Source organism: Ptychodera flava, chromosome 9, assembly GCF_041260155.1.
Source record: "Ptychodera flava strain L36383 chromosome 9, AS_Pfla_20210202, whole genome shotgun sequence".
NCBI classification, from domain to species: Eukaryota; Metazoa; Hemichordata; class Enteropneusta; family Ptychoderidae; genus Ptychodera; species Ptychodera flava.
Window position 1 is genome coordinate 31821544 of NC_091936.1, and position 16492 is coordinate 31838035.

Consider the following 16492-nt stretch of genomic DNA (forward strand, 5'->3'; position numbering starts at 1 on the left):
TCATTTCTCAGAGTTGTTTTCACGATGGAGATGCAATGCATGCTCTTTGTCACGTACTCCAATATTTTCTGCTGTGACAATCGCACTCTCACTGTCTGGCTGATATGTTTTGAGTTAAAAACTATCTTTGGCTTCAGGCTAATACAACATGAAATCAACAAGGGCGCACTTGAGTGATCTTCTTTTGTTCTTTGTTAATATATAAAAAACAAAAAAAACATTCTACTTTCAACCAGCGCCACTGTATTCGCACAACCCAACCTCTCTCTGGCAAGATTGAATTTCTGTTTATACACATCCACGATTCCAGGGAATATCGTGTTCCTGATAACAGCCCCAAGTTATATTCACCTCTCAATTTCAATTAAAGGTCTTGTTGACTGAACTTTGGGAGTTCTAAAAAGCAATACACTCAATGTCTGCAATGTTGACGGAAGTAATTACACCATGGAAGTGGGGAAAAAAAACCTGGCCATGGCCAGTTTATTCAGGCAGAAAATGTATATATGGATTATATGTTTTCAGCCTGATGTGAACAACACATGTTTCAATCAGCTGTATAATGAACATAAACACAAAAATGACTTACAACTTTATACCTGCAATATACATGCTCAGTAGCAAAGTCCTATAGAGATGATTAAACTTCAGACACACCCATTTGCATGTAAATGTGTGGTTTTTTTATCTTCACTTTTTCATAATTGTTCAGAGACCATTGCAAGCTACATGTAGGCAGTACATAGAATTGACTGATGATATTACAATATTTAATATGCAGACTATACCGAAGGTACTGCAGCTGCTATGTTATAGATGCACGCTGCAGGCACAAATTGTAAACTGGGTTGGCCACATATAAAATTGCATAGACAAATTCACTGCATTGTCATGTAAACTGATTCATCAATACCTGCATGAGGTTACACATTCTGTTTTTTGAATTTTTCGTTGTGCATTACCTTATCTATACATGCAATTTTGACTTCATTTTGAGAAAAATTGTCAGATAATCATGGTTACTGTTGGCAGCAAATGAATTACAGGTACCCTGGATCGATTCTTCTTGTCGTAGAAGCAAAGTACTGATTTTCCCCTGACATCTCGTGTTTTGTCTTTCTCTTTGATCCTTGCCTGCAAATGAACTCTATTCAATCAACAACTCATTGCTTCCAGGGATCTATCGAGTTTCTAGGTGCTGTACATTTCCTGCTCCTTGGCTTATTCCCACAATGCATTTCAAACCTGGCTGGAGGTGTTCAACAATTTTTAGCGAGCAGTGGTTCCCATGGAAACCTACCTCAGTGATGCATAGCATCATTTTTCTCATCATTCGCCTCATCTATTTTGCAAGCACCTGAGCACACTGCCCCCCCCCCCCACCTCTCTCATGCATGTTCCATTTATCAACCCGAGTTCAGTAAAGATACCTACCCAAAGTAGAGATTTCAATTTCGATGAAATCAACTGAAACCTTTGGACACAGGACAGAATTCAAAGTTTCATCTTGCTGAAGTGTAGTGTTTTCTGAAATTCAAAAAAGTTCCAAAAGTTAGTTTTCTTTCCCTGATGGATGATTTGAGTATTACAAAGCCAAATGTAGCAATTAAAGCTCCTGCTTGGTTTTTAAATATTAGGCCATTTAAAGAAAATTCATTGTCTGCCGTCCTTGGATTTTTGAAAAACCTACAGCCAGCCAGAGAAAAAAAACAAACACAGATAAAAAGCACGGAGGCCCATTTTTTAAGCTCATTTTTTATTTGATTTCTTGTGGAAAAATAATACTTTTGTTTGTAATAGTGTTAAAATCGTGTTTGTTTTCTTAATTTTCTCTGAAAACCTACCAGCACGCGGACGGAAAACAAAGAATTTTATTTAAAGTGCCTTATTTGAAATATTAAAGCTTTATTGGCTTTAACTTTTATATTATATAAACACAAAGAACAACACAGAGACAAAGTTTGGCCAAAATCCTGGGGTGATGGCATACCAGGCATCATATAGGGCTGGTCACAGTTTACGTCACTGTTCTCTCATTAATATGGCAAAAATAAATATTTGTCCGCATTTTTAGATTACGCTTTTTAAAATTACGCATGCAACAACGACGAAAATACATCTCAGTGGGCGACTGCTAGTGTAACAGTGAATACTAAAAAATATATTCACGACTCAGAGTACAAGCTGCAAAAATGGCCATGTATGCAACATTGATAAAATCTGTCCGCATTTCAAGCTGCGTGTCCGATGTCGCGTGCGTACAGCTATATTTAGTAACAAACCTGTAACCGTGAACAGCGCTATTGGCTTTTGGATGAAGCCAGTTGCAGATTTGAAGGACATCAAGGGAGGGTAGTGTGTTAGGATGCATGTACTGCAACGGCAAGTACAACAAGGCATTGTCCCTGAGTGACTTGGAAGTTGACACTGGACCACTTGTGGGATCTTGCCGCACATCGTACCTGAAGCACCACAGTAACCCAGCATGGAATCTTTATTGAGCTTTGAGTCATCCAAATGTACAGAAATTAAATGACACTCTGAAATCTTTGTCTGTTGTCTGCTACCTTGTAGCAACCTCTTTTTTTTTTAAAGTGGTGTATGGATGGTAGTTTTGCAATGTGAACTTGAGCGTAGTAAGATCTGGAGTGGCTGTATTGACGTTGACAGTATTTTTATGCAGGCAGTTGATGACTCACAGGAGATATGATGCAAGTACCAGTAGATTTGATAGTGATAATGAGTGAGGGCCAAAGAAATGTATGTTTAATGTGTTACGTCATAGCCTATGATTGAAGATATGATGAAATGGACTGCATTAAAATCAATGGCCTTGACCTTGGTCTCTTTGCCTCGATCCTCAATCTCCACATTAAACCATGACTATAGCAAATTTTTTTTCCTATAATCATCAAATGTATATCCACTATGTTTGTTCTGTTTGTATAACACAGTTCCTTGATTGTTTGTTGCAGTGCCTGCGTTCAATTTTGTCAACACAGCCCCAGGTATCTATTTATGTCTAATGTTATTTTTGAAAATGAAATTTTAGTCTGGACCATGATTCATTTGTCAGCAATAAAGACTGCAGAGTGTACACAGTGAATTTTAGATTTGATCAATACTTTTGGCTGAAGTTTCAAGGGCAAAAAAAATGATAAAAACATCATAAAACATAAAAGACGTTGTCCCTTGATAATTCATGATCTATTGTACATACATATATATACCTGTGGCAACCTGACATGTGTAACATCAGGGGTTGTAACTCTCAATCTCAAGTTTGTTTTCGTAATTAGTAAATCCTGTGAGAAGTGGAAAAAACTTCTGGCGCAATTTCTACATCAATGAACAAGCATGCTCTTCAAGTAGTGTAAATTTAGACTTATGAAAAATTCATTCACTTTCCCAGAGAACTGAGATTGCTCACAATATAGCCCACAGATGTGTTTTGGAAAAGTATCCCCAGACATGATAACTATTTACCTACCTAACCCACCCACCTTATTCCTTCAAGTTAAGGGGCACAGGAAACACATAATAATTTTCATTGGTTCACTGTTTTCATTTGTTATTATAACAGCCAGTATGTTGTCTCAACGTTTTAAACAGTATTTAACCTAAATTTTGGATCAATTTGACAAATACATCGATACCTTACGTCTTTTATAGTATCCCTTCCAATTAACAAAGTGTTTTTCAAATTTCCTACATATATTTTAAACACTCTCTTATTCTTTACAAATATTATATATATTTTTTCTCCTTACAATATAAACCTAAAACATGTGATAGGTTTCCCTAAAATATATCATGCTCTGCTAAGCTGCTGAACATTCTATTTCATATTCTTATATCCATTGGTCAAATAAATCATTCAAATCAAACTTATTCAAATTATCTTGGGCCAGAATATTTCTTATGACTTTTATCAATATTTTAGAATAACCCAAAGGTGTCTCCATGCACATTGCTTGAGACATTATGAATTTTTCAGGAAACAATTTTCCCTGTAATGGCCTCAGCTCTCTCTTTATTGGCATATTTCACGACATCCCTTATTCAAGTCTGCCTGGCAAGTTGTTGGGCATCCGTCAAAGAAACTCCGGCTGCAGGTGGTTGTTTGCAAGGGTATGGTACTGGAAGAGCAGATTTCCAGTTCTGTGGGATTATACACGGAAGCTTAGAGAGAATCCTACATATTACATAAATAACCAATAACCCTCCATGTTCAAACTTACTTGTCATGTTCTGAAAACGTGACTCCCAGTCAGCCTTGGTGTATAGTCCTGTCATCTGACGTTGCACAAAAATGTATTAGAACTATATCAAGGTGACCTTTTGCTGAAGGGTGGGTGCAGGAAATATACTTTTTGGGTATACAAACACACTGTTTCCCCCAGCAGCTGCAGGTAAAGACATTGACAACAATTAGTGTTTGATGCAATGTTTAGTATTGTTAATGTTCTTGCTATACTTTCTGAAGTGTGTTGTCATGCAATAAAGTGATTATGGATGTAAGTTGCGACTAGCCTGACTATATAGGAAATTTTAAAGGTAGGGGAATCGATCCCAGGGATCGAGTTTGTTCTAGTCTGTAAAGAGGAGTATGAAGGTGTCATATGGCCTTTTGTTTTCCATTGAAATTGTAATCTTGTAAGTAAATTTCCTGGCAAGACAATGACGCTTGAACATATGCCTTTGAGACCCTGCAGTGCCAATTCATTTGGCCAAAGTTTTACTTCCGTGGTTCAGGTAATTGATCCAATTATCTTTGGTTAAAAATTGTAACTGATATGTTGTACACTTAGCAGAGCCCTATACTTGAAAAAAAAAAGTGCTTTCCAAATTATCCCAGAACAAATTGCCGTGACTACTCTGCTTTGCATAATGCAGAAAATATTGCATCTTGTACAACAGGTAAAAGCATTGAAGCTGAAGTTCAACTAGTAGTCGATAAAATTCTGCTGTGGCTATAGTTTGTTCACAACTCTAGGTTTAATGATACCAAATGTAAGCTTGTATAACATCAAGGAATACCAAATTTATTCTGTGTAGTGCAACTGCTAATGGTCTCCCCATTAATTCCTTTGTATTTTTATAATAGCCGACGCAGATATGTTGATTCTAGTCTGATTAGTGTGACATATAAAAGTAATACCCACAAATCATTTCTACACGAGATAATTATCAGCCATTTTGACATTTATACTGACATGCATCTGGACAATTATTTTTGCATGGCCAACCACCTTTTCTTGTAAATGAGGAAACTTCCTCTTTTTTCTTGACACCAATTGTAAAATTCATGTTTCATAACCGGTCCTTACTCCATTATACAACAAATTAAAAACCATTTAATACTACCATTAAATTTTGACACTCGAGAGAGGGCACAATAGCATTTTAATTTCATTGTGTCCATATTAGCAATACATTACCATACTTGAAGTGGGAGGCTTGATTGTAACTTCCTGGAAGACACACAAAGTATTCTATCGATATCTTTGAAGAATTCAAAGAGAAAAATACTGGTCTTGTTTCGTATTTAGGAAAAACACATTGGAATTGCATTTTATGGATGTTTTTAACCTTGAGTCACTAGTGTATACACATGATAAACAATCCATAAATTCTGTTTATAGATGCAATGAGCTTCAATATGTGTTATATTTGTGATTTCAACCTTGAATCTTGAAGGATGTTGTGCCATGTTTTTTTGATGACCATGACAGACACCAGGTTTTCTGATTTAACTACACACCAAGATTCACATCAGGTATGTACACATTGCTTCATAAATGCAGGAGCCTCCAGTAGTTTAATGGATATGTACAAATATTCGTAAATGAGATTCTAGTTGTTTATCGATATGTTACACGTTTATTAGACTCTAGTGTTTTATTGGGTATCACCGTACACGTTTTCATAAATGAGACTCCAGTTGTTTACCTATCTCAGCCTGGTCTACTGAGATATTAATTTAAACACAGACATTACGATACATCTTACGATACTATACTAATATTTAATACCCACCCACCAAATTTTGACATACATGCATTTATTCACTTCCCATAAACCAAATGGTATTCATGATTTTTCCATCCCATAATATCATTCCGTGCAATATATGAAGGGCCTAAGCTTTAGCTATAGTTAATTTGATTATTTTTCTCACTGTTTTTCTTTGAATGTCAACTTCAGTCTCTACTTCTACACTCCAAAGCATGTTAAGATACACGGTATTCAATCTGTAAATGTTAAAACCTACTTGCCTCATATATTGAATGTCGCACGTCCCATAGGATTCAGGAGTAAGTTTAAGTTGATGACGTAGCGCATATATGTCATTTTGTCATTTAAATATATCAATTCGCCATTTGATGATGAAAATTGTTCTATTTTTGAACATATTTTCATCTAACATGGAGATAAAGCATATGGTTGTCATTTGACAATGAACGTTTGGAGTAAAAAAAGAGTGGCATATGTTATAAAAACATGGCCCAAACACAGGACTTGAACCCTCGAGACACAGTCATACCATTTTCCCTCCTGCAGACATCCTGCAAATGTTTCGTCACTTGTGTATTGCTATTGCTTGAAAAGTGAATTCTGATCTGGACTAGAATTCAAAATGTAAACAATGTTGCATTTCACATGCAGAGATGCTATGTTGACAAAGAGAAATAGTGGTGTTTGTCTAAGGGAGTAGACCAAAATCAAAATAGTGAAAACTTTAAATCATCAAAAATTATAGTATACTGACACTTTAGGAATTGATATTCTCTTGGAACGTTAGTAAAAGTTTATCCTCGAGCATGTACTTATAGATCTATCCTCTATTTTAAAACCGTTACGATTATATAAACTGGAGGGTATGCAAATGATTGATGCACCTTTTGAAAACATATACAATTTAAGCTACATATAACATCAATGACGTAGTCTTAGAATGTGATGATATCCTTGTCTGATTCAACTTATAATAGGTTGTATATGTTTGTAACTCTTGTTATTGTAAGGGTCACCCCTTTTCAGGACACTGGACAATAGCTCCTTGATTACTTACCTAAAGGCAACTTCATGACACAAATTCTCCTCACTCTCTGTGTCTCTTATGTAAATTTTGCCGATAGTTTAGCACTTTATTCTTGATTTCATTCATTGTGTTTTCATAACGCACACTTGTAACTGATTTCTCTAAACCTTTTCACAATAAGAGTTTGGTTACTCTCACTGTTTTTCATTTTTTTTGAGGGGTGCGCGGACCTACACTGGATGGGCATGAATTCCCTTTGGAAAGGTATACACATATGTACCTCAGCTTTGATCACCCCCTCCCTCAAACTTTCCACCTCATGTACATATTTTGACAAAGAAACTTTTTTTGATATAATCTACACATACTTCTTGAAGTGACTGTGTGTACAGTGGACTTTTGACAGTATTTTTGACTTAGTACTGTACATTTCGGGATATATAAAAAAAGCAGAGTGTGAGATCACTTGGCCAAAAATGACTTTTGGCCCCACTTAAAAGAAATATTGTAGTGTTAACTTGTGCCTTGTACTTTTTGAACTTGGACTAGGGTAAATCTGTACAGAATTCTGAGCTGAGCAGAGTCCCTGGGGTGAATCAGTGTGCAGAGGTGGGAGTGGATAAGCCCGAAGGAGGGATGAGTATTACACTTGTTGCTGTACTTGCAATGATGTAAAAACCCCTGAAAATTATCGTAATGACTGCAATATGACACTGAAATAAATCTGAAAGCAGTTTGAAGTTTACTGTTGCCTGCATGGTTCCAATATCAAACCATGCAGCTTTTTTCCCAGAAATTCACCAATGTCCCAACAACATCTTGATGTGAAAAATGGTACCATTAAACAGAGCAGCAAATGCTTCTTGTCGAAAATGGTTTGTATGTCATTTTTGTGCTCACATTGCTTTCTTTCATATCGGGGCTGTTTGCAATTCACTAGTGGCAGTGAGATCTCAAGCTGAGATTTTTGTTTTTCACTGTCACATGATGATGGCGCAAACGCCAGTTAAGAATACATGTGTTAAATTTGCCATTTTTGACGTTCTCCAGAAAACGGACACAATCGCTTAATTTTCTGATCTGTTTACCTGTCTATTAAGGACACTTTTTCCATTCCTGAAGGTGTCCGTAATAGACAGGTTTCACTGTACCCTATGGTTTATTTGTTGAATTGTACTTCTGCCATCTGACACACCTGTTTGCCAGGTGCACTGAACCTTGTTATGCGAAACATACAACTGTGGCACTTAAACTGCTATGAAAGCAAGATTAAAGGGCCACCAATGCTAACTTTTGATGAATTTTTCATTATTTTTTTTATATATATCAATTGCGACTTCTATTCTACTCCCCCACAGAATGTTGACACACCCACTATTTCACTTGTTACCTTTGCTGTGTCTATAAAAATGCATTGTTATTTTTTACATTTGAATGCTAGTCTGGAGCAGAATTCACTTTTTAACAATATAAACAATACAGTTTACACACGTATAGGCTGAGTTGAGAAGCTGAACACCATGTATATCGATACTTAAAGCGCAGTGGTCGTCGCGCTGCGCGTGCGCGATTTTTTGTTGATAAACATGAATTTTTGTAACCATAAGTCCTCTCAACTTCAATCTGAGTGAGATGGGAGCGGTCCCCCACTTTGTAAGACTCAACATCATGCAATAGTAAAATATTAAGATCGAAACGAACTTCAGTGGTGTATTTCTATTTATAAGCTCATGTAAGGCTACGAACATTGAGAAACTACACTCGGCTCATTATGTCGTTGAGTTTACTGCACGCAGTCATAGTGAACAAATGGGTTTGATCGCGCGCGGTCACGCTGGTTGTACACAATGCTATTACAGTACAGTAAAAATACATCACTAAAATGATCAACACTGTATGTAGACTAGCAACAAGCACAACGCCTAACACAAAAATTACACTCAAGAGCATGATCGGCAAGCCAGAGCAGGGCACGGGAGATGCTGTTGCTTCGATAAGGGAGACGGTCACCACGTTGACGTACACGGATATAAGAGAATCCGGTCCCACAACGTACCGGCCCCGCGACGACTTGGCCCACGACCCACTGTTGATCACCATTTCTAACTTCTTCTAGTAATACGTGGCAAGAAATAGTCAAATGACAGGAAACAATAGACAAAACGAGCGGGTTTTCGCGGCATTTGGCAGGAAAATTGCAGGGCTACACATAGGGACGTATTGAGAGATCCTGTGCACGGTCATGGCAGAGATCCAACGGCTAGCTAGTGTAGGCCTACCGGTGCTACGCAAACTTCGTTGTTGTACCTCCTGATTGCCGGGTAGGTCTGAATCCCCTTTCAAATGAGATAACCCCCACATAACAAGAAGACCTATGAAAGGTCCTTCGCTTGACTTGATATCTGTGCTCGGAATTCTCGTTTGCATCCCCGAAAGGGGTTAACTTTGTAGTGGAGTTGGATTCTCCACAGCCGAGTGTAGCGCGCCATATACCGGGTTCTCTTGACACGGACGTTCATGCAGACCACGGAACAAATGCTTCTTGCTGCAGGGGGCATTGCTCTGACAGCTGTATATTTCTGTAGCTTGCGTTATTGTCCATTATACTCCTGTTGGGCCTATTGAAATGAAAGCTCTCGTTCTTGCTAGCGATGTCGTAGACTAGCGCCCGGTCATTAATAGTCTGTTGGCATACACAGGCGTACAGGTAAGTGTTTAGCTACATGACTTGAGCGATAACAGTAGCCGAGCCCCATTCAACTGATTCCAAGAAAATCATGATCAAATGTGATCTCAATCCGGCGTGTAATTACTAGATTTGGTAAATTGGTATGCTTGTGACAGATCAGCCGCCATTTTAACAAGCAGCAATATCGCAATCAACGCGTAACGTATAGTGCGGCATTCTTGGATATGTTGACAACAGGGGGGACCCCCTCAGGAGCATGCGCAGCGCGACGACCACTGCGCTTTAAATTGGGATGCAGAACAAGGAATTGTGGTTCAAAACAAAATGGTGAAAAAATTATCAAAAGTTAGCATTTTGGCCCTTTAATTTTAACATTGACATACTCTCTTTAAAGTAGTTGTTCTCCAAATTTAATCTTGATCTCTGTCTCTTGAAATATTTGCAGCCCAGTATAGTAGCTGATATGGCTTGATTTGAAACCAGTGAATCTTCGTTAGAGAAGACGTTACCAACATTTAACTTGCATACATTGAAAAAAAGGTGCCATCATCTGGCAGATCGTCCATGTAGCCGACACGAACACGAAGTGTCTGTTACCGGCTACCAAAAACTATGAAAAATAGTAAAGAATGAGCTACAAAATCACTATCAGTTTTAAGTTGCAGGTAGAATAAGTCTGTGCCTTTGTAAAAAATACTATAAAAATAGTAGAAAGTGAAGAACCAGCTGAAAGTTAGTTGAGGAGACCTTGACCGCATATCATTTGCATCTCATTGTCGGCTACATGGACTGTGTGCCCATCATCTTGATTACCACTTTGCATAGGCTATGAATACTAGTTTTACTACCCACCTTTTACTGAGGAAATCAAGCATTAATTGGTTGGCATATGTTATTCATCTGTACTGCACTAAGCTATCATTTTTGTGGGGCATATACTGCCAAGGGCAGCAGAATATGCAAGCTTGCAACTTCGCTAGCCAGGGGTGTTTATTCGGTCCGACGACCTGAGTTGATGAAGACCAGACGTTTATAGCAGGCTTTGTAAATTCGACTAGACCGTGACGATGTATAGCGAATGCACAACACCACAGTGCACAGGCTCTTGGACTCAATGCAGGCGAACCGCCATCCGTCACTGATGCAATCTAAGGTGTGTATAACCGCCAAAGCCGTTTTCTCGAGAGTCTATGATTACATCAGTGACGGCTGGCGGTTCGCCTGCATGAGTCAACACTAACAGAGTCAAGAGCCTGTGCACAAGACAATGTCAGACGAATAACCTGGTTGCATTAGTGATGGTTTCGCTTGCATTGAGTCGAGTGCCCGTCGTCCGTCCGGTCCGGTTAAATATTATACAGGTCGGCGTAGTAAGGCTCCCTAACCAGCCCGAAGAAACACCTTGATAAGCTGGCGAAGGTTAAAAATCTTGGTGTAGGCTGTGTTTACTGTACTTTGAATTATCTATACTACAAGCATACTATGCCGGCTATGTCATCAGTATGTCTTAGCTTATACTGCAAGGTCATTTTGTCCCGTAAAAATGATATTCTTGTAAATACATTTACGTGGGCCAGATCACGTTCTGCTGCGGCGCACTCCCTTGGCGCGTAGGCCTACATGTATTTGCCGCAGTAGCGCTAATGCATTGTCCGTCCCTACGAACTACTGAAGCAGGCAATATGAAGTTTAAAATTTATTTAGGATTGGCTGGATACCCTTAATGTTTTCCAGGTGACAAAAACCTGTCGATTCTACACTGGCAATCCTTGGTTGAAGTGTAACAATTTTGTGGACTGATTAGAAGCAGATCTCATGTTGGTGATCCTTTTCACAAATGATAAACTAAAGAAAATGAAGAAAATTTACAAAAACAGTCTCCACGTCTCCAGTCTCCAAGCTGGTCTTGACTACGCGACCACAGTGCTGGATTGGTGTTGTCTTGCATGATTTTCCTTGTCATATGTCAACTTCAGGTATTTCAGTCCCTGTCACATACGTCATTCGTGAAGTTTTAATGTCAAAGCAAACAAAGTAATAAACGAATGGACAAGTTACCATGGCAATGATTTTCAGATTTAGGAACATAGCAAGCAGTCGTCCTCTTTTATGTTCCAAAAGTGATGAAAAAAATCCAAAGCTTCACTCTTATGGACAATTCCATGCTCCACAGCTTTGTAAAGAAACAGTACGTGAACGGTTTCAAGGTTTATTTTCATCATTAATAATAAACGAAAGGAGATGCCCTTTAATATGTATTTCCCATCTTCCATCATGCTGTAACTATAGCAACCGGCACTCTACCATCACGTCCGGGCAATACCCATGAGAGCATCAATTCATGTTTTAGGAGAAATTACATCTGTTTAAATCTCACAAAAGACATTTCATGTAAGGAAGTTGGCATGTGTAAATGATCTGACAGTATTTGTGTTGAACTTATTTACCCGTCAATGAATGTTTTAAGTTACTGTCTATTCGAGTTGATACGTGCCTTTGCTTTAGCTGTACAAATAAGTGATTTAGAGACAGTGTGCGTGTCTGTATATGTGTACACATACACACATGTACATGCATACATACATTTACATATATGCATTTATATTTAGGCCTATACATTGTATATTTGAATCACTTATTTCTTTCATATGCACTCATACGAGGCACACGTGCGCTTGCATAGTTGGTTGTGACTGTGATGTCTTCGTTAAGTGACTGGGTGCGGTACGTTGTGAGTTCGAATCCGATCGAAAATCTGAACTGTTTTCGTCGTACGTGTATTTGTAATGTGTAATGTGCAATGTGTGTTAAATTATGTACCCATTTGCTATTCTTCTAGTTTCCTTTGTATTTCTGTTTGAATCATTTTATATTATGTCGTATCAGTGTTTTCCGGGATGTTTTCACATCCTCTCTCTCGGTCAATGATGTCCAACCTCGAGCGACGCTGAGGAAGAACGCAGGTTGCGTCCGCAAGAACATGCCGGAAGATCAAAATTCGCATAAAAATTCCTGCTGAGGGATGGTTCGGAACATGAGAGTTTGACTCATGCGAATACGATTGAAATTAATATCCTTAAACCTATATGCATTTTATGCTTGGAATAACCAGTATTTTTCACCCGAGAAATAATATATCTACACTGCAATTACACCCCAGCTTAATTCTTGTCCGCACCGGTAAACTCTCGACAATTACCATCCTTCGTTTCGCTTGGCCGACTATGATCTGCGCGCAAAAGGGAATTTGTCTGCCGTCGATCCGAGCGCGCTTTTTTAGCTACCCCTATCACCACCTTCAAAGTTCAAAATGTTTTTTGAATATTTGCATTCATCATAACAAGGATATTCCCTTGGAGAATTGTTGCTTAAATTTCGGTGCCTTTTCCATTTTTTCAAGACCCGGCTTTTGCCGGCGAAATACACCCGCATTCTACGATCACTTTATCACCTTCCGCGCGCCCCACAATCAAATTGCTGTCGTACAATGCAGGTGAAAATGAAAGTGGAATTTGATTGGCGCAATATGACATAAGTGTTTTCATATAAGGAGATACAGTTTCCTTATTTGGCCTATTATTAACATAAATATACCATATAAGGAGTTATCTGTGAAAATCTAATGCAGCCGGCGAATAGGTAATGAGATGACAATGTGACTCGTTTAAATAGAGCAGTGTGCAAGCATTTGAATAGTCGACACAATTTCCTGGAGAACGAGTAACCGAACGATGCAGTGCTAGCGTTTCCTATCAAGCGGCATTTGGGGTTACTTACAGCCGCCGCTTCCTACCGAACAACAGTGGTCGCCTCAGACGCCGATGTGAAGGCGGACGAGACTCAACCGTCAGCGGTCTTTTCCACTCCTTTCGGGTAACTTCTCTTCGTTCTTTCCTGGTGCAGGGGCTGAACATCTGTTCTTTGCAAATTCTCACCATGGGTACGGTACTATCTCTTTCTCCCAAGCCACGTAAATCGGCGCTTCACGAAGACTGCACGGTAAGCATGGCGAATCTGAACGCTCTTTACAACTGCAAGAACAATAATATAAACACGACTACCAAACCATCGATAGAGAAACCTATGAGGAAACATTCGGCTATGTTCATCAGCGCGCTGAGCTGGAAAATGTTTAGTGCTTCGAGCAAGAAGAATAAACCGAGCAACAACAACAACAACGTACTTCGGACCAAAAATACGAACATCATCGAGCAACAGAATAACTATAACAACGCCACAAGCAACGGGGTGATTTCCAGCATCAAAAAGTCATATTCCTGTTTCAATCTCAATTCGCACTGTGACAAATCTTCCAAGGGCAACAACAACAACGTCATCAAGAAATCACAAAGTGGCAGCGCGGTGAAAACTCCCAACGCCAAGAAAACCATCCAGGCGTCGACCGGGGAACTGCTGAAATGTCTGGGAAATTTCCTCAGCCGCCGATGTTCCTGTTTGCGGGATTTCGAGGGTAACGATGCCATTATGTGGCTGCGTTCGGTGGACAGGTCTCTGCTGCTGCAAGGATGGCAGGACATTGCGTTCATCACACCAGCAAACCTTGTCTTCGTGTACATGCTGTGTCGGGACTTGGTCGATGACAAATTTCCTCCGAATCAGAGCTTCAAGCCGTTGTGCTGACGTGCTTATACTTATCCTATAGTTACATGGGCAACGAGATTAGTTACCCGCTGAAGCCATTCCTCGTTGAAGACGACAAAGACAGGTTCTGGGACAGAAGCTTAAAAATCATTAATGACTGTAGTGCCAATATGTTACGGATTAACAAGGAGAGTACGTATTTCTCTGAAGTATTTGCCGAACTGAAATCCTATTCATAATGATAACCAAGACCCGTAGTTACACAGAATAGAGTAAGATATACACACACACGGACTGAAAAGGGGTTAAGTTTGCAATCCTCTGCATCAAATGGACGCCATCGGAAACACCCCTGAAACGGAAAGAAAACGCGACATCAGAGAAGGACTTCAGTATGTTCCGAGACATTGAGATTGCGACAATCGATACGTGCTTGATGTTGACATTTTCTCTTTCGTTCGACGTCGTTCCCGCCCAATATGGCGCGCATTAGTTAGCAGATATTTCCCCAGCTAGATTGAATTTCGCTCGTCCATGGCAAGTCTGTGAACTTTTCCATCGATGAGAAATACGTCTGGCATTTACGTCACAAAAAAACCCAAAAACAAATATAAACAAAACGATGCTGTATAGACATTATTTATTGTATCTCGAAATTCAGTGACAGGACTTTAAATTTTTTGTACAGAATTTCTATTTTTGTTACATGTTCATCATTTTGTTGTTATTATATATATTGAAAGCTTAACCTTTTTTTTAAATTGAAGACGTTTCAAATACGTTGTGTTTTCATTCGTGAGACACGATCAGCTTCTCGAGAAAACATGCATTCCGTTTTAACTTTCACACCCCTAAATTTTTATTCGGGAAGCATTCGAATTATTTGCCATTGCCAATCGAGTGCGTCACTAGCACACGAAAGGGGGAGGTGCCAACGTCACGACTACACATACACTTACGCCTTGAGAATTGTTAATGTCTGCCGGACATCCACATGAATTTGACTTTTCTTTTCACATCCGAAAATTTCGCTTTCCGTCTGTGCGGAAACCGAGAGTACAACGGTGCTCCAAACATGAGAATATATCACGCGGCACAACCGTGCCAACTGGCAGGCCAAGACGCCGAGCTTTCGTGACGATGGCATCTTCCCCGTCGGTATTACAGGAAGAGGGGGGCATCGTTGGGTATTTCACAACAGCAGTGATCATTGTGAAGTGATCCTGTAACAATTGCAATTGCAACGTAAACAATATCACAAGAACAGACATCCGTGTTCTCTATTTGCCACCTCAGTCATAATCAATCCACTGCTTTATTTTTGTGTTGAGTATCAGTTCTGTAATATTTTTCAGTTCTAACAAACAAGTGCAATGTTTAAAAAGAGAGACGTAATTTATGAGAAAAAAATCTATATGTGTCCGTTTATACCATTGATTTACAAAAAACACATTTACTATGTAGTAATTGATTTTGTTAATTGCCGGATATGCTAATCATTCACAAGAGGTCAGGTTCACCTCGTGCTACAATGTATCATTTCGTTCCGATATGTCATAGTCCAGCCATTGGATATGGATGTCATCATATTACACATGTCAGTTTGTAACTTTGTCTCGTTTTACACTCGACTACTTAATTTTTTTTCGTATCAAAGACAAATGAAAATGAAGACTGGATATGAATAAATTTGCTGGTCTTTGAGCTGGCGTGATATCAATGTAAAACCGTGTTCGGTATTTTCTTCCAGTGTGAATATAACCTCAGTTGAGGCGGGGCACTGGTACGCGTACCGTATAATGTAGCAGACGTCATGTTACATAAAAATCTTATTTTTAACTTGATTCCCAGAAACTAAAACAAACGCCACTCTTTCCACTTCGTGTTCCAACATGTTCTCGTAAAAATATCAGATCAATAAATATTGTGTACAATAAAATCACGATTCAGACATCAAGGCCTCATAGACAATTTCATTGCAATTAGCTGGTATATTTGCGGGCAGCCACATTTTTGTTTAATTGGCAAAGAGGAAGCCCAACTCGAGTGGCTTCCGTTCATTTGTAGGATACGTGGGTTTAAAGATAGCGTGAATCCATAGAGATGGAAGGACTGGCTATTTTTGCATATCCTCTGGAAACCACAGTGGTGCGGAC

The 16492-nt window shown here is 39.1% G+C and overlaps 1 protein-coding gene and 1 long non-coding RNA gene across 2 annotated transcripts; one reads left to right on the forward strand and one right to left on the reverse strand.

The window, feature by feature from the left end:
• Positions 1-712: 712 nt before the first annotated feature.
• LOC139140679 (uncharacterized) lies at positions 713-11080 on the reverse strand. Its single transcript, XR_011554040.1, has 3 exons — positions 10587-11080; positions 4242-4406; positions 713-1527 (listed from the first exon to the last, which is right to left on the reverse strand). It is a non-coding gene; the product is annotated as an uncharacterized lncRNA (long non-coding RNA).
• A 2351-nt stretch (positions 11081-13431) lies between these two features.
• LOC139140680 (cyclin-dependent kinase 5 activator 1-like) lies at positions 13432-16063 on the forward strand. The gene is given in 2 exon segments (XM_070710058.1): positions 13432-14340; positions 14343-16063. Coding segments are annotated over 2 exon segments (903 nt in total). The 5' UTR covers positions 13432-13670; the 3' UTR covers positions 14576-16063.
• The last annotated feature ends 429 nt before the right edge of the window (positions 16064-16492 follow it).